Source organism: Neltuma alba, unplaced genomic scaffold (genome assembly GCF_004799145.2).
Source record: "Neltuma alba isolate B1F8T4 unplaced genomic scaffold, ASM479914v2 tig00010467_pilon, whole genome shotgun sequence".
Lineage (NCBI taxonomy): Eukaryota > Viridiplantae > Streptophyta > Magnoliopsida > Fabales > Fabaceae > Neltuma > Neltuma alba.
Genome location: NW_021635355.1, coordinates 130,812 through 157,418, shown reverse-complemented (window position 1 = coordinate 157,418; position 26,607 = coordinate 130,812). Strand labels below are relative to the sequence as shown.

The window sequence follows — 26,607 nt, the reverse complement described above, 5'->3', positions numbered from 1 at the left end:
ACTTAAGACTTCAAGTTTATCAAGTTTGTCTATGCCTCTGGGTACAAAACCTATACATAAAAAATTGATGGGAATCATGATTTTATAGAGCTAAGATAAGAATATATACAAATAAATTTATTTCTATTATTTTTTAAATCTTTGACAAATTTTTAAAATAAAAAAATTAGGTGAAATCTTAAAGAACCTTTGAGATGCCATGGTTATAGAAGATTTGTTTAAAAAATCAACGTTTTTGGTGTAATAGGAAATTAATAAATTTGTGAAATAGAAAGAAACAATTGACAAAATTAACACCCAAAAAAAAAAACTGCGAAAGGATGTATTCTTCAATTAGGGGTCCACCCGCACCCCGGGGGGTTCAACTTAATTGAAGAACATGCGCACATAACATGTAGGCACATTATACACACACACACACACACACACATACACACGATGTTGAGCTTTTTCATTGAATAGAGTTTAAATTATATTATACTAAGTGCTTAAATAATTTTGTCTTCCAAGTTTTAAATATCAAGTGGTCCCATTAGATCGTGATCCTATCTTTATTTTATTTTAGAATTGTATGAATGAATTTAATATCAAAAAACAAAATCTCATAGACTACCGTCAATCCATGATTTGATCTTTCGATATTTTGGATTGTAAAGTATTAGCTATATTTAAATTCCCCACTATGAATAGTACAATATTAATAAAATGATGAAAACATAATCCCATTTTAAATTTAGTCTATTAGGAAAAATGATTTTAAAAACAAAGAAAAATGAAAATAAGATTTTTAGCCAAAAAATTTCAAAAAAAAAAGATATAATAATCTCATGGTTGTAAAGAGGTTGACAACCAAATATAACTGATTAGCTACAACTGCCTTGTGAAAAAAATTGATTGGACTTATAAGAAGAGAAAATAAAGCAAATCATATTATTTGCATATAATAATATACATAATACATATGTGTGACATTAAAAAAAAATACTACACATGTCTTATTAATATTAGGAAGGAAGAAAGCAAATTTCTTAAAAAATTGCATGTGAATCTATTAAGTTTAATCATAAAAATATTTTGCTCGTTGCCAATAAATCATGTGTGGCATAAAGCATTACACTATTTTTTCGGCAATTTTTCTCTCCAGGAGATTTTTTTTATGGTACAGTTGAAGCAAGAAATTATGAAAGTATACTTTCCTCCTCCTATTGATTTTGTATACTTCTTTTAATTTCAGATTTATTGCAAGAAATTATATTTAATTTCACATACAATTGAACATACAAAAGTTCTCTATAAACTCAAATGAATTCGAATAATGCGATTTAATAATTTGACTAACTATTGAAAACATCTTGTATTCTTGTTCATTAATATGAACTCACATTTGGTTGTATAAGCATTTTTTTAGTTTCATTTAAATTTTTTAAATTTTATTTGTAATTGATTTTCTATAATTATCTAAATAATTTTTTGTTTACTGTACATTTTTCAATTCCTACGATATAATTTTTTTAAGAAATATTATGTGTAATTTTAATTACAGTTAAAAAATACAGAATTGTTACATTTTATATATAATAAAAAAGAATTTTTCTAAAAAAAAAATACTAAATAAGGAAAAACTATTTACATATAACTTTTCAGTCTTACTAATATCATGACGTTCTGTCTATTCATAATCCTGGCTTTATCTGTTATGTTGGGATTGTAATCATGTAAGTCCTATCATAAGTGCATACAAAATATTAAAAACAAGAAAACAAACACGCATAAGTGCATACCTGCAAATGAGTTACCACTCAAATATAATCCTTTCAGAGATGTACAGTTACTTATTGATTTCGGAATGCTTCCCTCTAATTGATTATCAGTAACAGCAAAGACTTCAAGCAAAAGGAGATGATGACACATTTCTTCAGGCAAATTACCCTTGAAATGATTGGCGCCAACATTAACAATTCTCAAAGAAGGCATGCTCCAAAGAAATGAAGGAATTTCACCTATAAATAAATACAAAATATTTGTTAATTACATGGTAGTATGGCAAGCAACTCCCTGATAAACTCACACGTACACAAGCATATAAATAATACATGGAATTTTGATAATTAGAGACTTAAAACTAATAGAAAATAATTCAGTTTTTAGGTTGACGACAGTAATTTAAAATGGACTCCTCTACTATCAATGATTAATTGAACATTAAATTTCTTTTCACATGTGAAGCAATAACTTTGGGGATAATAAGAACAGCTATAATGTGAGGTTCAGTTTTGCCATGAGTTTCACTCACAAAAATCATAACCAAGAGGGGCGAATGTGAGGGCGGTAGTGGAGGGTGTATTTTGTTCCCATTTTCTTTTTACACGTGGAGAGAAAGTTTGAAAGGAAAATATTGTGAATCCCACACCCCATTTTTTCCCCCCACTTTTTCTTCTTCCCACTTTTCTCTACTATTTTCTCTCTCCTAGTTCTCTTTCCTCCTAACTTTTCTCTCCATCCAAACAAGGGGTTAAAAGCAATATCAATTAAAAATTTTGCAAGCAATACAGAATAAGTATAAAAAAATAAAAATCTTTAAAACATAAAATAAAGAAATGGGTGATTGGGCATACCTGTAAAGAAATTCCATGATAAATATAATTCTTCCAACAATGTCTCATTGCCAGTTGATATTGGAAGACTACCATTCAAATTGTTTTTGGCTAAATTCAACATTCTTAAAGAAGAAATGTTGAGGAGAGATGATGGAATCTCACCTGTTTCAATTTAAAAGAAGACAAGATATGAGTTATATATATTTTGATGAGAGAATTGGATGCATCATAAAAATCTTTTCAAAGGCAAATCCTTTCATTAAAAAAAAAAAAAAAAGCATTGCGTCCACTCATATACATTACAAACATGAAACTTTTTTAAAGCGCACAAACTGAATAGCATGTTGAAAAGAAACGGATTACTTTATTTTTTTTTTTTGGTCAGAAAGTACGATGTATTAACAAAGTAAACTAGTACACCTCAAAGTCCCCAGAAAAACAAAACGCAAAAACAGAGAAAACATATAAAAACAAACAGCAAACACATATTTCTAATGACCAAAAGATATTTTAACTTTTTTATAAAATCAAACTGGCCAATGTGATTTTTGATGTTTTCTTTTTTGTTTCAAATGTGGTTTTTAAAATCGTCATCCAAACATATTTTCATCCTTTTACTCACAAAACTTATTTTTAAAAAAATTATAAAATTGTTCTGGAGAAAAGAATCAAAAAAAAAAACAAGCCATTTATTTTCTGCGTCATAAATATCAAGTGGTCCTATCAGTACATGATCTTATATTTCTTTTATTTTGGCATTGTAATCATAAGCTATATATAAGCCACATTCTATGAATCAACAATATAATGAATAAAATGACAAAAAAACAAAATCTCATTTTAGTTTTACGAGCTATATATTTGAGCCTCCGCTATGAATATATACAATAAATGAAATTAAAAGATAAAACCTCATTTTAAATTTATTTTATCATGGAAGAATATCAAAAAGAAGAAAATAATAAAAATAAGAAATGATAATCTTAATGCTCGTAAAGAGGTTGGCATTTAAATACAATTCATTAACAACAACTTTGATTGTGAAAATAGTGAATGGACTTGTAAATAGAAAAATAAAATAGTTAATAATATATTTGTATAGGTGTACCAGCTTTAAAGGGAAAATAAAGCAGGACATATTTGACCAAAAAAAAAAAAAGCAGGAAATATTGTTTGCCGATAGGTACTCTCTCTCTCTCTCTCTATATATAACTATATGCGTCTTACGCGCTGATCCCCAAAACTTGAATATTTGTATTGTGCGGATTAATCGATGCATATATTATTCTGTAATTTAAATTCGATTAACTTATAATTTTAGATTTATTTTTGTTATCTTTTTCAGATTTGTGGATTAATTAATTCTGAGAAATTCCTATATATCATGTAAGCTGCATCCGTTTCATTCGACAAATAAGAATATGAGTTTACAATAAAAATTAATAATAAATAATAAAATTAATATATATTTTATGTTATGCAAATTAAAATTAAATGTTCTAATTTCCAAACATGTTGCTTGTAAGGCTTGCTTAGTCTTTTTTCAAGAAAAAGCTTCAAAAAGTTTTAAATTATACGAGTATAAAAATAAACATTTGTTTTCAAAGATTGATAATCAGCCTAAAAGATCTATTTGGGCTATCATTATGATAATATTCTTTTTCCCATGGTATAACTAATCATTTCAAAAATCAGATGACAAATTTTTTTTATTCTTAAAAAAATAGAAAAATGATTGAATAAAAAAGAAGAAGAAATGGCCAAAAATACAACAAAATCTAAAGCAATATCCAAAGCGCAGGTTCATTCAAAATACACCTAATAAACTGTTAGAAGATATTTCCACAAATGAAAAAAATAATAACAAAATTTAATTTTCAAATTATTTTTTATTCTCAAGATTAAAACAAAAACAAAAACACGCATATGGTCTAACACAATCATATAATTAAAATTCTGACCTCGCAAATTGTTGTTGCTAAAATTATATATGGTGAAGCCATTTTATTGATCAAAGTATAAATGATGTGATAGTTTTAAGAGTAAAACTAAAAAAAAAAAAAGGTTTTGCACATTTTAAATATCAAGTGGTCCCATCAGTTATTGATCTTATCTATCTTTTTATTTTGGCATTCTAATCACAAGCTTAGTATAAGTCCCATTATATGAACAAACAATATGAATGAATGAAATGGCCAAAAAAAATTTTCATTTCTATTTTTCTCTAAATGGAGAAAATATCACCCAAAAAAAAAAGAAAATCATTGCTTTGTGATTGTAAATCATTAGTCATATTTAAGCTTCCACTAGAAAAATGTACGATATTAAAGAAATGAATAGATAAAATATCATTTTAAATTTATTTCATTATTGAAGAATATTAAAAAAAAAGGAAAAAAAGAAGAAAAATAATAAATAATAATCTCAATACTTGTAAAGAGGTTGGCATTTAAATATAATTCATTAACAACTCTTTTTATGAAAACACTGAATGGACTTGTAAATGGGAACATAAAACAATTTATAATACTTTTGTATAATATGCATAAAGTACATATATAATGTAAAGGGATGCCCATGAAAAAACTGAAGAGAACTGAAAATCTGTTATTCAACAAATGGCGAACTGGGTTCATGTATAACACTAGATAATTGACCCATACTTGTATAGAAACGCAGAGATTGGAGACTAGGCTTTGAGAGCCTAAAGCCCAATACCCCTGATTGAACATTATCACAAAATACTTCCTTCAGTTAAAAAATATTAGCGTCAAATCTTTAAGAGGGACTAACTATTTTTTTTTTTTTAAAATAAGCTTGTTCTAGATTTGTTGGATCATTTAGCATTTTTTATTTTTCTCTCAAATTAATTATAAGCCTCTCTCATTATCTCATTCTCTTTCTTCTTCTTTTTTTTTAACTAATCCTCTCTCCCATTCAGCCTTACCATAAATGAGGATGTTTTAGGACAATAAGTTATATATTTGACACATTTATTATTTTTAATCAATTTTAACTAACTTTTCAAATTACACAAGTTATTTTATACTTATGTTTTGAATAAAAAAGAACACAAATTCTTCACAAGACTTCTAACACTACCTCCGTTTTCCTCTGGACGCCACACCACATGAAAGTTAACTACAAATTTTGATTAATTATTTTTGTTCAGTTTAAATATTTTATTTCATGTTTTGACATGTGTGAAAATTAAATTATATATAAAAGAAAGCACATCCAGTTTGGGATTAAAAGCAAGCATCAAGTTCCATGTCTTTAAAATTAATCTAGCAAAATTATTATTCACTAAGTTTGTAATATTTAAATTAAATTTATGACTTATCAAAATAGTAAAAACAAAATTTAAGACAACCACAGAATTAAAACTCTTACCTCGCAAGTTGCTGTTGCTAAGATGTAGCCACTCAAGTTTGGTCAAATTTCCAATGTCACTTGGTATGTTTCCTCCATTGAACTTGTTATCCCCTAATGATAACTCTACCAATTCCTTGCATTGATGCCAAATGGAGGGTATCTCGCCAGACAAATCATTTTGATAGAGATATAGTATTTCAAGTTTTGGAAGCCCAGAACACACATTTGTTGGTAGACTCCCAGATAAATTATTGGTGTGAAGTTCAATGTATTGTCGTACCGAACTATTAAATATGCAAGTTGGTATAGTGCTTGAAAGCTGATTACTTCCAAGATATATTGCATGAAGCTGCTGAAGATCACCAATCTCATTTGGAATGGCTCCTAAGAATATTAAATGATAAACAGTATGTCAGTATCAACTTTCATAGCATACCGAAGGATAAGGTATACCCTTACAAAGCTAAGCTGACAATGTTAACAAATATAATCATTTTCAAAAATTCAATTTGTCACTAGCTAACTAAGTCCTATATCGGGACAATTTAAGATCATTGGTATAGTCGATAAAAATAATATGTACATGAGACATATTTGCATTTTTTAAAAACACATATCGCAAGGCTTGCGCTCTTATATGAGAAATAACATAAGTATATTCTAAATAATAAAACACAACGATGCTTATTTTCAAAATAGAAATAACCATTTCAATTCAGCATAGGTAATAACGATAGAATGAATATTTTGGATATGTGATTTGATGAGATATTTGGATGAATTGATGTTGGAGAACGTATATGGGAGACTCATTACCCTGGGTTTTACGTTTCAGTTCCGTTTATTTTTCTGTAATTTGGATTAATTTTAATTTATTTTTGTTATTTTTTAAGATTTATGTCAATTCACCATTTTTTCAAGACACATATTTGTTGGAAGACTGCAAAAAAATTGATTTTTGTTATCTAAAAACTAGTTTAAGATAAAAGTGAATAATATATCATAAAATTAATATATATTTCATATTAGCCAAATTAAAATTAAATGTTCCATTTTACAAACATGTTGCTCGCAAGGCTTACTCATTTTTTAATTAAAAAACTTCAAAAACTTTTTAATGACATGATAATAATAAACATCGTTTTGAAAGATTGATAATGGGCCTTCAGAGATATCTTTGGACTAATATTATAACAATATTCTTTTTCCTATGGTACAAGCTCACTAAAAATCTCAAAATTTGGATGACAAATTCTTTTTTACTCTCTTAACAAGAATAGAAAAATGATTAGAAAAAAAAGAAGAAGAAGTGCACAAAAATATAACAAAACCTAAAAAAGAGGGAAAAAACAATGGAGACAACACCAGAATCATTCAAAACATAACTAACAAACTGTTATAATTAAAATAAAAATAGAAAATTCAATTTGTAAGTTTCGAGCATCCAGAAATTAATAGACACATCATTTTATATTTCTCTAATCCCAAATCAAAGTCAAGGAGTGGAAACTCAATTTCAAACTGGAAAATGACATCTCTTGTGATTACGTCAAATTAAATTATTTAGAATGGTATGTTGTATTTGTTTTCAATACGTCTAATTTTTTTTTTTTTAATTTTGAGAAGTTAAAATAAATATATAAATAAGTAGACTATTCGGATTATAAGGATATCGCTAAATATAAACAGCTAATTACAAGTGACCCAAGATAGAAATATCATTAGTACAAATAAGAAATACTTCAGTATTTTAATTCCTTGTGACTCTAAGTAGTGTTGTATGGGACCCTTTCAAAATTTCAATTAACATACAGTAAAAAATGGTATTTGTCAATATTACACACTCTAAGTAGAGCTGGGAATCAGAGTCGGCCCTTTAGGGCTGATAGGCTTAAAAGGGCCGGCCTTCCAGGGCTGAAGTTTCAAAAATACCCTAATTTGCTAGGTCCCGTCCTTAAGCCACAGGGCTCAGGGCTGGCCCGCGGGCTTTTGGCCCGTTTGAGGAAAAAAATACTATTTTTCATATTTATCATAAATTTTATAAAAAAAATAAAAATAAACTAATAAAATTATTAAAAAAAGACATAAATATCAATAAAATTAAGTCACAAATATAAAATATCATCATATATAAATATCCATCAACATCCAAGAATATCTAAAAAATTCATTAACAAGATAACAACATCCAAAAGTTTTATCTATAGTGCAATTGTGCAATAAATAAACACTATCATTAATCTTTTGAAACTTCATCATCACTATAATTAATTACTCTTCTTCATAAGTATGCTTTTTTTTTCGTAACAAAAATATTAAGTTTTTCTTCTTTATAGGAATTTTACTTTTAAATTGTACAATCTAGCTCTTATTTTACTTTAATGTGAGAAACATTGTTGTTGAAACTCATGAATTTCTAATTCAAATTATAAAATCACAAGTTATATAAGTATAAAAATACTCTATTATCAAATATATATATATAGTTTAAAAATATCAACGCATATAATATAAATCAAATCATTATTAAAGTCCAAATTAACACATTTTTTAAAAATTTAATTGGATAAATTATTGTCTAACACTAAATTTAATTTTAAAATGATAATAATAACTAAATATTTGAAATATTATTAATAATGTAAAAAATTAATAATATTAGAATTATATAAAAAAATTTAAAAAACAAAAAAAAATTATAAAAGGGCTTAAAAGGGCCGGCCCGTGGCCCTCCAGGGCCGGCCCTTTTAAGCCCTCGGCCCTCCAGGGCTTATTTTTCATTTGAAAGGAAAAATATCAAGTCCAGCCCTCATAATTTCAGGGCCTAAACGGGCCGGCCTGATGGGCTCAGTCCGTTTTCCCGGTTCTAACTTTAAGCATAATAATTATGTGTGTTTATTAAATTCTAGTGGATTGTCTATAACAAAAGTAAACAAAAAAACATGCCATTGAATAGAAAAAATGGGGAAAATGAAAAAAAAAAAAAAAAGAGAAAGAAGGAATCCCAACTGGTACAAGGCACGTTGCGAATATAAGTGAGACATGAATATATGTGTATATGTATAAATTTCAATTAACACACTCTAAGCATGTTGCAAACATGTATATATGCATAAAGCAATATTCACTTTTGGGATTAAAAGAAAGCATCACCATTAGATGTGTATTTTCCCAAATAAAGAGAAAAATAGATAAACCGCATTTTATGAACAGACAAACACGTACATTACATGTACTTGTTAATAAGTTATGGCTCTTTGTAAGCATTTTTCCTATGAACGCAGACCTTCTCATGATTCTTTAAAATGAATGAAAAAAACAAAAACAGAATCTAATTTTAAAATTATTTTTCATCCCTAGATTAAAACAAAACAAAAATAGACACATGATCTAAGACAGTCATATAATTAAAATTCTGACCTTGCAAACTGTTGTTGCTAAGATCAAGGGTCTGGAGGTTTGTCAAGCTTCCAATGTCACTTGGAATGATTCCTGGAAAAATTATACGTGGTGAAGCCATTTTACTGATCAAAGTATAAATGATGTGATAGTTAAGAGTAAAATTTTTTTTAAAAAAATGTCTTACACATTTTAAATATCAAGCGGTCCCATTGGTTGTTGATCTTATCTTTCTTTTATTTTGGCATTGTAATCACAAGCTTAACATAAGTCCCATTATATGAACGAAGAATATGAATGAATGAATGAAAGGACAAAAAAAAATCACTTTTTTGTTTTCCTCAAAATGAAGAAAATATCACCAGAAAAAAATAAAAAATCGTTGCCGCTTTGTTCTTATAAATCATTAGCCATATTCAAGCCTCCACTAGAAAAATGAACGATGATAAAGAAATAACAGATAAAATCTCATTTTAAATTTATTTGATTATTGAAGAATATTGAAAAAAGGAAATAAAAGAAGAAAAATAAGAAATAATAATCTCAATACTTGTAAAGAGGTTGGCATTTAATATGATTCATTAACAACTCTTCTTGTGAAAACGCTGAATGGACTTGTAAATGGAAAATAAACAATTTATAATACTTTTGTATAACATGCATAAAGTATAAATGTAATGTAAAGAGATGCCAAAAAAAGAAAACTGGAAAGAACCAAAATCTATCTATTATTGAGTGAAAGGGAGACTGGATTCACATATAACACTGACTAGTTGGCCCATATTTATACAGAAACACATACATTAGAGACTGGGCTTTGAGAACCTAAAGCCCAATACTCGTAACTGAACATTACAATGACATACTCCTACCAATTAAAAAATATCAATATCAAATCTTTAAGAGTGACTAACTTTTTTTTATAAGCTTTGTTCTGGATGCGTTGGATCATTTAATGTACTTTTTTAATTTTATTCCCAAATTAATTATAAGCCTCACTCATATTATCTTTTTGACCCTTTTTAACTCATTCTATTTCTTTTCTTTTTTTTCCCTCATCCTCGCTCTTATTAAACCTCACCATAAACATGGATGTATTAGGTTAATAAGTTATATACTTTATACATTTACTAGTTTTAACTAATTTTAACTAATTTTTTGAATTGCATAAGTCATTTTATGCTTATATTTGAATTAAAAGGAACATAAATTCTTTACAAAGACTTCTGACACCCCTCCACTTTGAAAAATAGAAATGGAATAAACACAAAAGATATTATTTGCATATAGGTAATATATATATGTATATATATACGTTTCTTACGTACTAATTCCAAAAACTTGAATATATGTGTTATACGGATTAATCGATGCATAAATATTAAAAAGTGAGAAGCAAATTTTGTCTAACCATCAAATTTGGTTTAAAAAAAAATATATCGCAAGTCAGTACGTTAAGTTTGACTAAATAATTCTTTTGTACGTTTTCCAATGAATCATGTACGGCAAAAAGCACCAGACCACCTTTTCAGCAATTTATCTTTGCATGAAAGAATTTTTTGGTACAATTTTAGTGAGAATTCATTAGCAAAAATTTCAGATAAAAAAACATAAAATTACATTATTTTAATTCAGGTACGTAATACTTTAAAATTATAGAAAATGAAGAAAAATCAAATTAAAATTTTGAAATTCATGAAAAATTATAAAAATTTCTCATTTTTTAAATAACTTTGGAACTCTTTGCCGAAGCATTTTATCTTTTTTGCCTAGGACAGTGGGGTTAGTGGGATTTAATCTCTCAACCGGGTGGTTGCTAAAATTAAAAGCAACACTGTAATGCAAAAAAATAATATAAGTTTACTCTTTTATTTTAACTTTCACTCATGATGACAATTGATTTGAAAATTAAAATATCATAATTTCAGGCTTTTTTATTTGAAAATTTTCCAAATCATTAAGTATATTTGCTTAATAAGGAAAAAAAAGTTCCACATAACGTATAATGCGTCTACATTTGTTACGTTTTCCCCCTTTTTGAATGTTTCTTTTAACTTCAAATTAAATAATTATTAAGAAATTACCAGTGAAAATTTTTAAGTTCAAGAGCGTTATTCAATTTTACCAAGAATTGAACGTACAGAATTGTTCCAATTTTTTTGGCCAGAAAATTGTTCCAATTCAATGCGAATGAATTAACATATTTGTGCGTGTTAGCAATTTATAATATTAGTAAATAATAGTTTTCTACTTTTTTTAATGATATATTTCGTTTACATGTTATGTCTACGAGATACAAAATTTATATTTTTTCTATAACATCGTTCAAGGCTTACTCATTTTGAAAAATAACACTGATATGCTCTAATTGATAATATAGAACCAGATTTATTTTTAAAAAAAAATAGCCGCCAACAACAAAATGGAGGGGAAATTAAATAACCGACACGGAAGGAATGCCACACCACATGAAAGTTAAGTACAAATTTTGATTAATTTATTTTTGTTTAGTTTAAATATTTTATTTCATGTTTTGACATGTGTGAAAATTAAATTATATATAAAAGAAAGCATATCCAGTTTGAGATTAAAAGAAAGCATCAAGTTCCATGTCTTTAAAATTAATCTAGCAAAATTATTATTGACTAAATTTTTAATATTTAAATTAAATTAATGACTTATCAAAATAGTAAAAACAAAATTTTAGACAACCGCATAATTAAAGCTCTTACCTTGCAAGTTGCTGCTGCTAAGATATAGCCACTCAAGTTTGGTCAAATTTCCAATGTCAGTTGGTATGTCTCCTCCATTGAATTTGTTATCCCCTAATTGTAACTCTACCAATTCCTTGCATTGATGCCAAATGGAGGGTATTTTGCCAGACAAATCATTTCCATCCATATAAAATAATTTGAGTTGTGGAAGCCCAGAACACACATTTGTTGGCAGACTCCCAGATAAATTATTGACATTAAGTGAAATGTATTGTCGCACTGAACTATTAAATATGGAGGTTGGTATAGTACTTGAAAGCTGATTAGCTCCAAGATATATTGTATGAAGCTGATGAAAATGACCAATTTCATTTGGAATGGCTCCTTCCAATATTAAGTGATAAACAATATGTCAATATCAACTTTCATAGCATGCGCATTAACTATCATATGTCATAATAAAATGATCAAATAATCCGCTGTTGAAATAATCAACAATTAATTTAAGTTAAATACTAGAAAGTAAATGAAAGAGAAGCTAAGAGTGTGGATTTTTTTAGGTTTTTCTTTTCTTGCTGCTGGGTTTGACCATGCATATGGAAGATTTTTTTTAAAGTATGTATTTTTAATTGATATTTATATTTGTCAATCTAGTGCTGCATTTTATGTCTGCATTTTTATTGAAAACAATTTTGAAAATATACTCAAGGATAAGATATAACCTTACAAAGCTAAGCTGACAGTGTTAAGAAATATAATTATTTTCAAAAATTAAATTTGTCACTAGCTAGCTAAGTCCTATATAGGGACAGGTCAAGATCGTTGGTGTAGTTGACAAAAATATTATGTACGCGAGACATATTTGCATTTTTGAAAACACATAGTGAGACTTGCGCTCTTATATGAGAAATAACATTAGTACATTGTAAATGATAAACACAACGATACTTATTTTCAAAATAGAAATAACCATTTCAATTTAGCTCAGGTAATAAAATAGAATAAATATTTTGGATATGGGGATTCATTACATTGTTTTATGTTCCAGTTCAGTTTATTTTTCTGTAATTTTGATTAATTTAAAATTATTTTTGTCATCTACAAACTTATTTAAAATACAAGTGAATAATATATCATAAAATTAATATTTTATATTATCCACATTAAAATTAAATGTTCCATTTTCCAAACATGTTGCTGGTAAGGCTTACTCATTTTTTTTATTAAAAAAACTTCAAAAGTTTGTAATAGCATGATAATAATAAATATCGTTTTCAAGGATTGATAATGGGCCTTAAAAGATCTCTTCAAACAAATATTATAACAATAGTCTTTTTCCCTATGGTATAGGGTTACTAACCATCTCACAATTGGGATGACAAATTGTTTTTTATTCTTTTAAGAAGAATAGAAAAATGATGGGAAAAATAATAAGAAAGGCACAAAAATATAACAACAACTAAAAAAAAAAAAAGAAAAAAATGGAGACAACCCCAGAATCATTCAAAACATATTTAACAAACTGTTATAATTAAGATAAAAAATAGAAAATTTAATTTGTAAGTGTGAAGCATCCAAAAATTAATAGATACGTCATTTTATATTTTTCTAATCCGGAATCAAAGTCAAGGAGTGCAAACTCAATTTCAAACTGGGAAAATGACATCTCTCGTGATTACGTCAAATTAAAATTAATCAGAGGGGTGTGCTATATTTGTTTTCCATACATCTAAAGTTATTTTTTTTTTAAGTTTGAGAAGCTAAAATAAATATATAAATAAATAGACTATTCAGATTATAAGGATATGGCTAAATATAAACAGCTAATTACAAATGACCCAAGATAGAAATATCATTAATAAAAGTAAGAAATACTCTAGTATTTTCATTCCTTGTAATTCTAGTAGTGGTGTATGGGGCCTTTTTAAAATTTCAATTAACATATAGTAAAAATGGTATTTGCGAATTTTACACACTCTAAGCACAATAATTATGTGTGTTTATTAAATTCTAATGGATTGTCTATAACAAAAGAAATCCAAAAAACTTGCCATTGAAAAGAAAATATGGGGGGAATGAAAAATACCAAAAAAGTAGAAAGAAGGAATCCCAGCTGTACCATGTGTTCAAAGCACGTCGCGAATAAGGGTTTGTCATAAAGCACGTCTTAACTATTTTAAACTTCTAAAATTCAACTCGCCATAGCTTTTTCTTTCACAACTTGAAAAAAAAAATCTCATCAATATAAAATGCTAAAAAAAAAAATGCGGGAGTCACATTGTTTAGGAACAAGTCTTCTGCGTTTTGGAGTATCCTCAAGAACCGTTTGGTATGTAATGACAAATAAAACCCATTCTATATCTTCTAAAACGTCATGACCTAAGTAATTCCTAAGAATTTAAACAAATTTTTCTTTCAAAATGATATAATTTGCATAGATTGACAGGAAAAAAATCAATATTAGAACTGAGTTATTCAATATTAATAATGAAAACTTGAATTCTATGCTTTATCACCTTACTTTATAAATAATTAACTTCGATTTTGAGAACAAAGGATCATTAAAGAACAATCACATTCAACGCACCCAAACACATGATTATTGAGAGTTTATATCCAGATGAATAAATAGACTAGTTTTGAGCAAACATAAATATAAATATAAAAATTAATCCAAACATACCTGACAAACTATTATAAGACAACCATAGTAGTTCAAGTGAAGATAAGTTGGAAATTGTTTGGGGAATTGCTCCTGAAAGTTTGTTCCTTGAAAGTTGTAGATTCTTCAAGTGCTTTAGACTTCCTATCTCAGGTGGAATGGTACCTTCAATGATATTAGAGTTCCAATCCAAAGTCTCCAACCTTGATAGATTGAATAGAGATAATGGAATGAACCCATTGAGACTGTTATTTCGAAAACTCAACTGTTCAAGCATAGATAAATCTCCTATCCATGTTGGAACTTGCCCGTGAAAGTCATTATAGCTCAAGTTGAACAGTCTCAATCGACGTAATTGAACTAAGTCTTGAGGAATTTGACCATGAAAGTTGTTTTTACTGAGATCAAGATCAACCAGGAAGGAGAGATTTCCTAGTTGTGGTGATATGCTACCCTTAAGATCCATGCCACCAAGATTCAAGGAATGGACCCTTCCATGACGAGTATTGCAGGTGACACCAGCCCAACTACAGGTAGAAGAAGAGACAGACCAACTAGCTAAGAAATTGTATGGATCCGAAGTGATATAGGATTTAAGAGAAAGAAGTGCAGATCTGTCGGTAGTCATGTTTGTTTGACTCCAAGCTAAGCAGGACATGAAGCAATGAAAAAAGAAAAGGAAAACAAAGGGAAGAGGTTTTTCCATGTTTTGCACAGCAGACTTATCAAATTCGCAAGTGTTGTGCATCCAGCAATTAACAAACAAGTCCATTTATACTTCTCCAATTCTAAATCAAAGTCAAGGCGAAGACGTTAAATTTCAAATTGCAAAATGACATCTCTCGTGACTACATTAAAAAATAACCATAAAAAGTGAACACTAAAATAAAATATATTGCGTGATTGTGATTAATTACAGACTTCCAAATAATAAAAGCTTTTTACTTTTTTGTATTGTACTTCGTTTAAAATTGATTTATATTATCTTCTGTTTGTCTTGTGTGGCTTTAATATTTCTATAAACATTTTTTTTGCCAGGTAATATTTCAATACACATACAGTAAAGTAAATTGTATAATTAAAAACGATATTTGCCAAGATTACACGCTCTGGGATGGAAACTTAAAGATTATTTTGTTACACCTAATAACTCAGATCTGAACGACATGTTATAATACATATATTTATACAATAACAGATTAAAAAAATTATATAATGGCAGATAAGAGGGGGGAAAAAAACCTTCAGATGCTGGGTGTTTTTTGGTGGATACTTTTAGAGTATTTAATCACCTTATCCCTTTTTTAAAATGTTAATTTTGATGTAGTCTCAATTTGCAATTTTCAACTAGTGTATCATCTATTTTATTAAAAGCAGCCTTCAATTTATTTTAATTAGGGAATTTTCCAAATGAAAAATACATCCACAAAAACAAATTTATAAATAACAGCTAAGTGTAAATAACATCTGAATTTCTTTAAGACTAGCCAAACAAATTAAAGATATTGACAAACCACTAAACCAAAATATATTCCAGTTGATACCAACAAAGAGTTGAGCATAAATGAAATCGGCATTCCAAAGATTAAAGTTATCCCCAAAAACAAGTTGATGAAATGACCCCATAAATACGTTAGTAATGAGAGAGTATAGTTCCACTTCCTGAACCGCATTTTCATTTCCATTGCATTATTTCATTTATGGTCAGTCTTGTAGGCCATAGACAGAGAAAAAAAATTATAATTACTAGTGGGAAGAAGCATGCATGAACAAAATGTTTATCAAAAGTCTACAAACTTTAATTGATTGTACGTATGCATTGGTACATGGAGCGCTTGACTTGTAAGTAGACCTCAAAGTCACACTCAATTTCAAAAGAAACAACTCGTGTGTGCGTGTGTTTGTAATTTTAATTTGGTAATATCATTTTAGTTTACCCAAAAGAAATACCACAGTTGACTTCAAAAACACATGAATAGCGCAGAATTTAATTATTTTTTGTTTCAGATTTTATAGATTGTATGTGGCAAAAAAAAAAATAGTATGGTATTTTTGTATGTATATTTCAAAAGGCACAGAAACTCAATCTGATAATCCACTTTCTACGCCACAAACTTGAAGGGATCATTTGTGCAATTGTTTTAAAGCATTTTGAAAATCATATTGAAGGATAACATATTAACAAAATTAAAGTTGGTTTAGTTTATATGAATATAATATAGCACATATTTTAAAGGAGTGTGAGGTTTGAATTTTATTGTTGAAATGAAAATCATTTTAGCAGTTAGTCTTCAAATACTTTTGTGAATATACCTAGAGATTACCCAAAGAAATTAGCGATCAAGAAGATGTCAAAGAAACAAATAAATATATCAAAGTCTTTGGAAATAGAGAAACTACTAGCGCGTTTTACTTGCAAAACACAATCTGTCTATTGTGCATTAAAGTCAAATTTGCAGTTGTAGTTACAATTCATCTGACCAGAAACAGCTTCTAAATGTCTCCTTGTGAATGGTAAAGAAACAGCTTCATTTGGTTATGTGTTAAATTTTATATTAGCAATAATTGATGAACTTTTATACACCGGAAAAAATAATTGATGCTTTTTTTCACACATCGAAAAGAAAAATTCATGATTTTTGAAATCCTTAAAATTATATAGGCAAGGTTATTTTTAAATTAAAGCAAAGCATGAATGGAATTTCAGAGATTATCAAATTTTTCCCGAATATTAAGTCTGAAATAATCAATAAAAATGTTAGCTAGTAAAGTATGAAATCATCTCTTAGAAGATTCTAAAACTTTTAGTTAATTCCTTTAAAAAATGTTTATTCTGTTGATAATTAAATTGAGAAAGAAGATAGGGTGCTCTTGCACCAATAGGCTAAAATGAAACACCGTATGTTATAGTAAAGATCAAATTAAGAAGCATGCATGCCATAGGAAATAAAATAAAAACAAACATGTGCATACTAATCTAAAAGCATAAAATTGCATAATAGATCTTAATCTTAAATTTAAATTAACACTATAGAAATTCAGTAGATGACCATGAATTTAACATTACATTATTTGATTTGGGGTATAAAGAAGTCGCGTGGGAAAAAAAGGGAAGACAATATATAATCTAAATCTAAATCCTAGAAAATGCCAACTAAACATGTTCTAAGAATTTAAAGAATATGTTCTTGGAAGAATTTGAGGAGTTTTTAAATTTATTAAAAAAATTAGAAATTTCCAATAAGTCCTATAATAGTAAACTTATTAATCTTTCAAGTGTTTTAATTTTAAAGCATATAAATAACATCTTAATTTCTGAGACTAGCCAAACAATGACATTGGCAAAACACTAATCCCGAATATATTTGGGTTAACAACCAAATAAAGAGAAAGCATGAATGGAAGAGGAAAAAAAAAATCTTTAATTATTTACTCGATCATAATGGATAGAGAGAATATACTTTATTTTTATAATATAAATTGTTATAAAATTAATAATTTTAAAAAATTATCCTTAAGTAAACATTTAATTATAAATTAATCAAGAGGAAATATAAGATACCATTTATAGAAGTTTCAAGCTTAATAAGACGAGCTTTTCGTTCAGAAGTAGAGTTGTAAGTAGTTTTTTTAGGTTTCACTATGACTAAGAACCCATTTGGTATGTGGTACTAAGCTACTCCCTCAATTCATAAGAAATGTCACAAAAACTTTTACATGTTTCATAATAAATCTCATTTTATATTTCAATAAGATATATTAAATGATTTCTCTATTATTTTCCCTCTATTAATACACTCATTAATAGTCAAATAATGTTTATTTAATGAAGAGCACTCATTAGGCATAAGCATGGTAGATTTTTCAAACATTAAGTGGTCATTAGAAGAAGTTGATGCAATGAAGGAAAAAGAAAATCATGATGAAGAACTACAAATGGCTTGTTATCACATCAAGGAATTATTTTTATTTTCATCGTACTGTATAGGTTATAGAATAACCCATAAATAATGTTGATGATGAGAAGAACCTTTTTCTCTTTAATTTCTTAAACCACATTTTCATTTTCACTGCATTATTTCGCTTACAGTCAATCTTGCAAGCCATATCCTGTCCCTACCGTTCACAAACGTATATATCAAAAGTCTAAGGACTTCATTATACCAACCACCCAATATTCATAGCTACATGGAATAATTGACTTGTGAGTAGACCCCAAAGTCATGTACCATTTCTCACGAAACAACTTCTATTTTGTGGTCCAGTTTGGCAGGCTATGACTAGAGATTACCCATAAAAAACGTTAGCGAGAGTCAAAGAAACAAACAAATATATCAGAAGTCTATGGAAATATGGAAAATATTGACGTGCTTGACTTGTAAGTCACAATCGGTTTTTTGTGTGCATTTAAGCAAGTTTGTATTTCTTCGATCTTTAATATAAACCTATTTAACTAATTTGATTAAATTAAAAAAGTGAAAAGAGTTAGTTAATTATAAAGCAATATGATATTTTTTTCTAAAATACCATAATCATCTTTCTTAATATCCCCCTTCTCTCTCCTACTTGATTGTGATTGGAAGAGTATCGGACAATTTAAAAAAAATAATAAATATGATAAATATGTCTTACATTTACAGTTAAGATTAACTCAATAATTAGGTCATATATTAAGGACTCAAAGAGTATTTTATATATGACCCCTTTGTAATCACAGTCCATTGATGAGAATACAAGGTACAACTTCTAAAATTTTATATTGGTACTAATCAATGACTTTTGAAAATCCTTAAATTACATAAGCATGGATCATTGTTTATTTAGTTAAAGCAAAACCTGAAAAGAAATTTACAGATATCTACCTTTTCCTAAATATAAAATTTTAAATAATCAATTACAAACATTATCTAGTGAAGTATGAAATCATTGTTATAAGATTTTATTCATTTTCTTAAATCAATATTAGTTATTTTGTGATAATTGAGTCTAGAATAAGAAGAAAGATGTGCGCATGCAAAGATAAAATGATCTTGACTCACGAAAAAAGAATAAAGATCAAATTAAGGAAGCATGCCATAAATAACTTCTAAAATATTAAACAGAAAGGTGTGCATACTTGCTTGATGAGTTTAAAAGCAGAAAATTGCATAATACCCAGAATTTAAAATTTAAAGCAACACTCATTTAATCTCTCTAATGAAGAGAAACTAAGGTCTTCTCCACCATGCGATATGCGGAGCAGTGCATATTATACATATACTTTACCTATGTGATATATAGTTAACTTTTTTTTTATGAGATAATCAATCAATCAATCAATCATCATCAATCTCAATCATCAATTGTATTCTTAAAAACTTTTAATACCCTGTTCGTTTAAAAACGGGTCGGGTATAACATTAAGACATCCAAGTATATTTAATTGATGAGCTTTGAATAATATTTTGATTGGGATTTATGTATATTGAATTAAATGAGGAGTATCATTATTAAATGGGATTTCAATTTGAGGGTCAAATGAAGGAATTAATAATTAATTTTGAGTTTAAATAATATCTTAATTGGGATTTGAATATATTGAATTAAATGGGAAATATCATAATTAAATAGTACGTCAATTGGGCTTAAATAGAGAAATAAATAAATAATTTTAAATTTTTATATTGTCTTCTTAATTTTTGAATTTCTAATTCAAATCTCATTTGAATGAATAAAAAAAATTACACTTCTATAAAAAGTAAATATAATTTTGAACTGCCTTAGATAATACAATTTATTATCATTTAAAATTTAATCAAATATTTTAATCCGTGCATCGCACGAGAAAGAAATCTCTAGTTAATATGCATATCCTTATAGTTTTGATTGATTTTGAATTAGGTACTTGAGATTTTTTTTTTCTTTTTATTAGATCCTTTAATTTTATTGTTAAATGTGCTAGTCCTTACTGTTAAACATCTGCTCACACCGTTAAATATTGCCGGTAGGAATCACTCACCCACACATCTCCTCTCCCTTCCCACGATAGCAGTCTGGCCAAGCATTCTTCCCTCCTTGGACATATTATCCTTTACCGTCTAGCCTCTTCATCATTTACCTTGACCCCTGTTTGAAACCATCCAGCATTATCAGACAATATTTAGTGTTGAATCATGTTCCAATCTAACCTCAACTTTCTGGGCTGTGTGGACATTTTAGTTTAATGAATATTAACGAAACTAACTACTTCAGATGTGTGTAGGTATCTATGAACCAAAAGAAATCGATGTCCCTGAACCTATTTGAACTATGAACTAAATGGAGTAGTGATCTATTTGCCGCTGTTGGACCTTCGGGATTTGACTATGATATCCTAGCAGAAAGTGTGGGAGATGGAAGACTACTCTCTTCTGGAAATAATACTAATACACACAACCCGCCTTTAATTTCTAATTCTCCTCAATACAGAAATTTGAAAAGCAGTAGCTGTAGCCATGTTCAATTTGTTCCATCACTTACAGATATTTGCCTCAAAATAGCTCTGTTTTCCTATTACTAAAACAGAGGAGACATATGCACATACAGTGCACACATACAACAATCATGTCACATGTAAGGTCCTTCTTCTATATCTCTTTTTTATTTGAGTCCTCACAATAATAATTAGATTTTATATAATTGTCACGAAATGGCAACCTGTTAGCATATTTTAACGAATTTGATTGAGGAAATGAAGAAAAGAGGATAAGTTTGGGGTGTGAGATACAAGAGAGACAACCTCGGTCCAACTTGCTTTGGTTTTTATTATGATTCATTGATGGAAGATGCCCCTGGCCTAAGAGTTATTTCTTGTTTTCTATATTTTCTGTTTATGGAAGATGCAGTGGTCAGTGCTCCATAACCGAAATTTTTAACGGTGTTAGCATTTTTTTCAACAGAAGGACTGAGGAAATGATGGTAGAAAGTTGAAGGATCCCATAAAAAAGAAAAAAAATCTAGGGACTTAATTCAAAATAAAAGAAAACCATAAAGGACTTACAAATTACTTTTCTCTAAATTAAATAAGAGTGAAGCTAGAAAGTTATTATATTTCAATGAAAAGTTAATGCTATTTAATAGAAATTACTTTTCCCTTACCAATATAATATTTTAAGTTTTAACACATAAGTAAATGAAGCTATTTCTTACCAGATGGATTGTGACTACAAAGGGGTGATATATAAAATACAAATATGACTTTAATACACACAAGAGACAGGTTGTGGCTTACAAGTCAAGCACACGGATATATTCCCTATTTTCAAAGACTTACTTTTTTTTTTTTTTGGGTCTCTTTGACGTCTTCTCACTTGCGTTTTTTTTGGGGTAACCTCTGGCTATAGCTTGACCAACTTGACCCCAAAATAGAGTAGTGATTAAAATGAAAATTAGAAAAAAAATTGCTGGAAAATCCTTAGGTAGAGGAAGATAATATTATCATAATAATATATGTCTGCGTGCGCGCGTATGACCCACATATGTAGAAGTTGTTTCGTGCGAAATGGTGCATGACTTTGAGGTCTACCCACAAGTCAAATATTCCATGTGCCTACAAATATTAGGTGTAGTTGCTGTGATACATCCAGTTAATTAAAGTCTCTTGACTTATGATGTATATGTTTGTGAAGAGAGTGGGGACAATATGTCCACACATGCTTCTTCCCACTAGTAACATTCTTTTGAAGGTACTCAGTATATGGCCTACAAGACTAACCATAAATGAAAGAATGTAATGAAAATAAAAATATGGTATAATAAGTGAAATCATACTCTCTAAAAGGACAAAGTTTCTTTTCAACATTAACGTAGTTTACGGGATAATTCTATGACCGCTCAAATACAACGATAATAAAAATATCGTCCTTAATTAATGTGAACAAACTATTTATAAGATCAAAGCTTTTCCTTATTATTAACGTGATTTTCTTTTTATTTCATTGTATCAACTTCTTTTGAGGATCACTGAATGGTTGAAAAGTCTAACATACATATTTTTAGTGAGTGCGCTCTAAATATATATTATTTCACCATTAATGAGTGTGTCAGGAAAATAAAAAAAAATCATTTAATATTATTCAAAAGGGTCCTTAGTTATTGATAAGTTGTACACAAAAAAAAGAGAAAAAAAGATGCACCTGTTGAGAAAGGTTGCACCTTAATCTTAAACAAATTTCAAATAACTTTCATTTAAGCAATAAATTTTGCAATGGGAAATTTTTAGCAAAGCTACATCTAGAAGTTACCGAATTGAGTTTTTATATTAGATAAGAGAATAACTCAAATGAAGATCATTTTGTAATAAGTTTATATTTTATTTTTTGCTTATATATTAAATTTCTGGGGTAGAAAGTAGATTATTAAATTTAATTAGTGTTGTAGCTTTTGAAATAAGCATACAAATATATAAGCTCTTTCATATGAAATGGGGTATGATTTTAAGGTCTACTCATAAGTCGAGCACTATATGGACAATATTTCCTTGCATGCTTCTTCCCACAAGTAACGTTAACGTTCTGTTAGATGTACTCCGTATATGGCCTACAAGACTGACCATAAATAAAATAATGCAATGAACAACGAAAATGTGGTTTAGGAAGTGAAATTAAAGAAACAAAGGTTCTTTTCATCACTAATATTTTTTATGGGCATACTTCTCTATGACTAATACAGTATTATCCTTGATATGACAATTGACTGGCAGGTTTAAAGCTCCTCATCGTGCACATAATTTTCTATCTATTTCTTAATATGATGTTTTATGTAACTTCTTTTTTGGACAACTTAATGTTGAGCCTAATAAAAAGTGAAACATTTAAAACTGAACTCTGGATTCCATTGGTACTACGCATAACACAATGGGATTAAGACCTATTAAAAATTTCTAATTTTTTAATTTAAATTTGAGCAATTCCTTAAATTCTTTAAAGATAGGTATTCTTTAAATTCTTAGAACACGTTTTGGTGGCATTTTCTACAATTTAGATTGCGTTATATCTTGTCTTTTTTTCTACACAACATTTTCATACCGTCAAATAAAATAATGTAATGTTGAACTCATGGTCATCCACTGAGTTTCTCTTTATTACCCGGTATTTGGTATGAGGAAAACAGACAGGAAGGAAGAGGAGGAAAAAAAATTTGTGAGCTCAATTTTAAAAATTGAAAAAAAAAATTGGATTATAAAATTTGAATAAAGAGAAGATGTAAAATAAAAAAGTAATAAAAATTAATTAAAAGTTTTTAACCTTATTTCTTCAATTTTTTAATTCGAGCTCATCAAAATTTTTTTCTCTCCTCTCTTTCCCTCAGGCCAAACGGACTGAGAGATTGAAATTGAGTGTTGCTTTGAATCTGAAATTAAGACTACTATACAATTTTCAGCTTTTCAACTCAACAAGTATGCACACCTTTGTTTTCTTATTTTTTTTAAAGTTATTTATGGCATCCTTAATTAATTTGATCTTTTATTCTATTTTTTGGTCAATCAAGATAATTTGATCTTTATTCATGTGCCCACAATTTGGCATATATCTTTCTTCTTTTCAAACTTAATTATCGCAAAATAAACTAATATTGATTTGAAAAAGCCAACGAACATTTTTAAACAACTGATTTCATACTTGACTAGCTAATTTTTATATTGATTTCATATTTTATACTTCTCCGATCCTATTTATAAAATATTTTTAATATATTTTATATAAACAAAGAAAAACCTCTTAAATAGTATTAATTTTCTATTAAATATAATACTTTCTAGCTTCACTCTTATTTAATTTAGGAAAAAATAATTTGGAGGTCCTTATGGTTTTCTTTGATTTTTGAATTAAGTCCTTAGATTTTTTTCTTTTTATGGGATCGTTCAACTTTCTACCATCATTTCCCTTAGTCCTTCTGTTAAAAAAAATGCTAACACCGTTAAAAATTTCGGTTACGGAGCACTGACCACTGCATCTTCCATAAACAGAAAATATAGAGAAAACAAGAAATAACTCTTAGGCCAGGGGCATCTTCCATCAATGAATCATAATAAAAACCAAAGCAAGTTGGACCGAGGTTGTCTCTCTTGTATCTCACACCCCAAACTTATCCTTCTTTCTTCATTTCCTCAATCAAATTCGCTAAAACATGCTAACAGGTTGCCATTTCGTGACAATTATATAAAATCTAATTATTATTGTGAGGACTCAATAAAAAAGAGATATAGAAGAAGGACCTTACATGTGACATGATTGTTGTATGTGTGCACTGTATGTGCATATGTCTCCTCTGTTTTAGTAATAGGAAAACAGAGCTATTTTGAGGCAAATATCTGTAAGTGATGGAACAAATTGAACATGGCTACAGCTACTGCTTTTCAAATTCTGTATGAGGAGAATTAGAAATTAAAGGCGGGTTGTGTGTATTAGTATTATTTCCAGAAGAGAGTAGTCTTCCATCTCCCACACTTTCTGCTAGGATATCATAGTCAAATCCCGAAGGTCCAACAGCGGCAAATAGATCACTACTCCATTTAGTTCATAGTTCAAATAGGTTCAGGGACATCGATTTCTTTTGGTTCATAGATACCTACGCACATCTGAAGTAGTTAGTTTCGTTAATATTCATTAAACTAAAATGTCCACACAGCCCAGAAAGTTGAGGTTAGATTGGAACATGATTCAACACTAAATATTGTCTGATAATGCTGGATGGTTTCAAACAGGGGTCAAGGTAAATGATGAAGAGGCTAGACGGTAAAGGACAATATGTCCAAGGAGGGAAGAATGCTTAGCCAGACTGCTATCGTGGGAAGGGAGAGATGATGTGTGGGTGAGTGATTCCTACCGGCAATATTTAACGGTGTGAGTGGATGTTTAACAGTAAGGACTAGCACGTTTAACAATAAAAAATTAAAGGATCTAATAAAAAGAAAAAAAATCTCAAGGACCTAATTCAAAATCAATCAAAACTATAAGGATATGCATATTAATTATCTCAAAAAAAAGAAAAGAAAAAGATAACTATATATCACATAGGTAAAGTATATGTACAATATGCACTGCTCCGCATATCGCATGGTGAAGAAGACCTTAGTTTCTCTTTATTAGAGAGATTAAATTAGTATTGCTTTAAATTTTAAATTCAGGGTATTATGTAATTTTCTGCTTTTAAACTCACCAAACAAGTATGCACACCTTTCTGTTTAATACTCCCTCCGTTCCTTATTATAAGAGACATTTGATGCTTATGGCATGTTCCTATATATAAGAGACACTTACAAGTTATCTCTACTTTTTGTGTTGATTTACTATTTTACCCATATTTATTATTCTCCAACTCACACTCTCTCTCCCTCCCACTTCTCTTCTTTTAATAATTTAATTGTTCTCTCTCATGCTCTCTCTCCTTATTAATGAGGGCATTTTTGGAAAAAAAATTATACTTTTTGCACATTAATTGTTCTTAACTAATTTTAACTATTTTTTTGATCAACGTACTTCAGTTATTTGTCTCTTATAATAAGGAACAGAGGGAGTATTTTAGAAGTTTTTTATGGCATGCTTCCTTAATTTGATCTTTATTCTTTTTTCGTGAGTCAAGATCATTTTATCTTTGCTTGTGCACATCTTTCTTCTTATTCTAGACTCAATTATCACAAAATAACTAATAGTGATTTAAGAAAATGAATAAAATCTTATAACAATGATTTCATACTTCACTAGATAATGTTTGTAATTGATTATTTAATATTTTATATTTAGGAAAAGGTAGATATCTGTAAAATTTCTTTTCAGGCTTTGCTTTAACTAAATAAACAATGATCCATGCTTATGTAATTTAAGGATTTTAAAAAGTCATT

General features: G+C 28.5%; 1 protein-coding gene across 1 annotated transcript; it reads right to left on the bottom strand.

Moving 5' to 3' along the window:
* Positions 1 to 1,626: 1,626 nt before the first annotated feature.
* LOC114756735 (probable leucine-rich repeat receptor-like protein kinase At5g63930) lies at positions 1,627 to 12,418 on the bottom strand. Its single transcript, XM_028945669.1, has 5 exons — positions 12,104 to 12,418; positions 9,393 to 9,464; positions 2,616 to 2,759; positions 1,782 to 2,000; positions 1,627 to 1,691 (listed from the first exon to the last, which is right to left on the bottom strand). The coding sequence occupies exons 1-5, from the start codon at positions 12,270 to 12,272 to the stop codon at positions 1,627 to 1,629; spliced, it is 669 nt and encodes a 222-aa protein (XP_028801502.1). The 5' UTR covers positions 12,273 to 12,418.
* Positions 12,419 to 26,607: the final 14,189 nt, after the last annotated feature.

Excerpts from the sequence above, each read along its gene's own strand:
- LOC114756735 (XM_028945669.1), bottom strand. The coding sequence starts at position 12,272 with ATGGATGGAAATGATTTGTCTGGCAAAATACCCTCCATTTGGCATCAA. Across the intron at positions 2,760-9,392 it reads TAGCAACAACAGTTTGCAAG|GTGAGATTCCATCATCTCTC; the intron begins GTCAGAATTTTA and ends AAATTGAAACAG. Across the intron at positions 1,692-1,781 it reads GAGTGGTAACTCATTTGCAG|ATAAAGCCAGGATTATGAAT; the intron begins GTATGCACTTAT and ends CCAACATAACAG.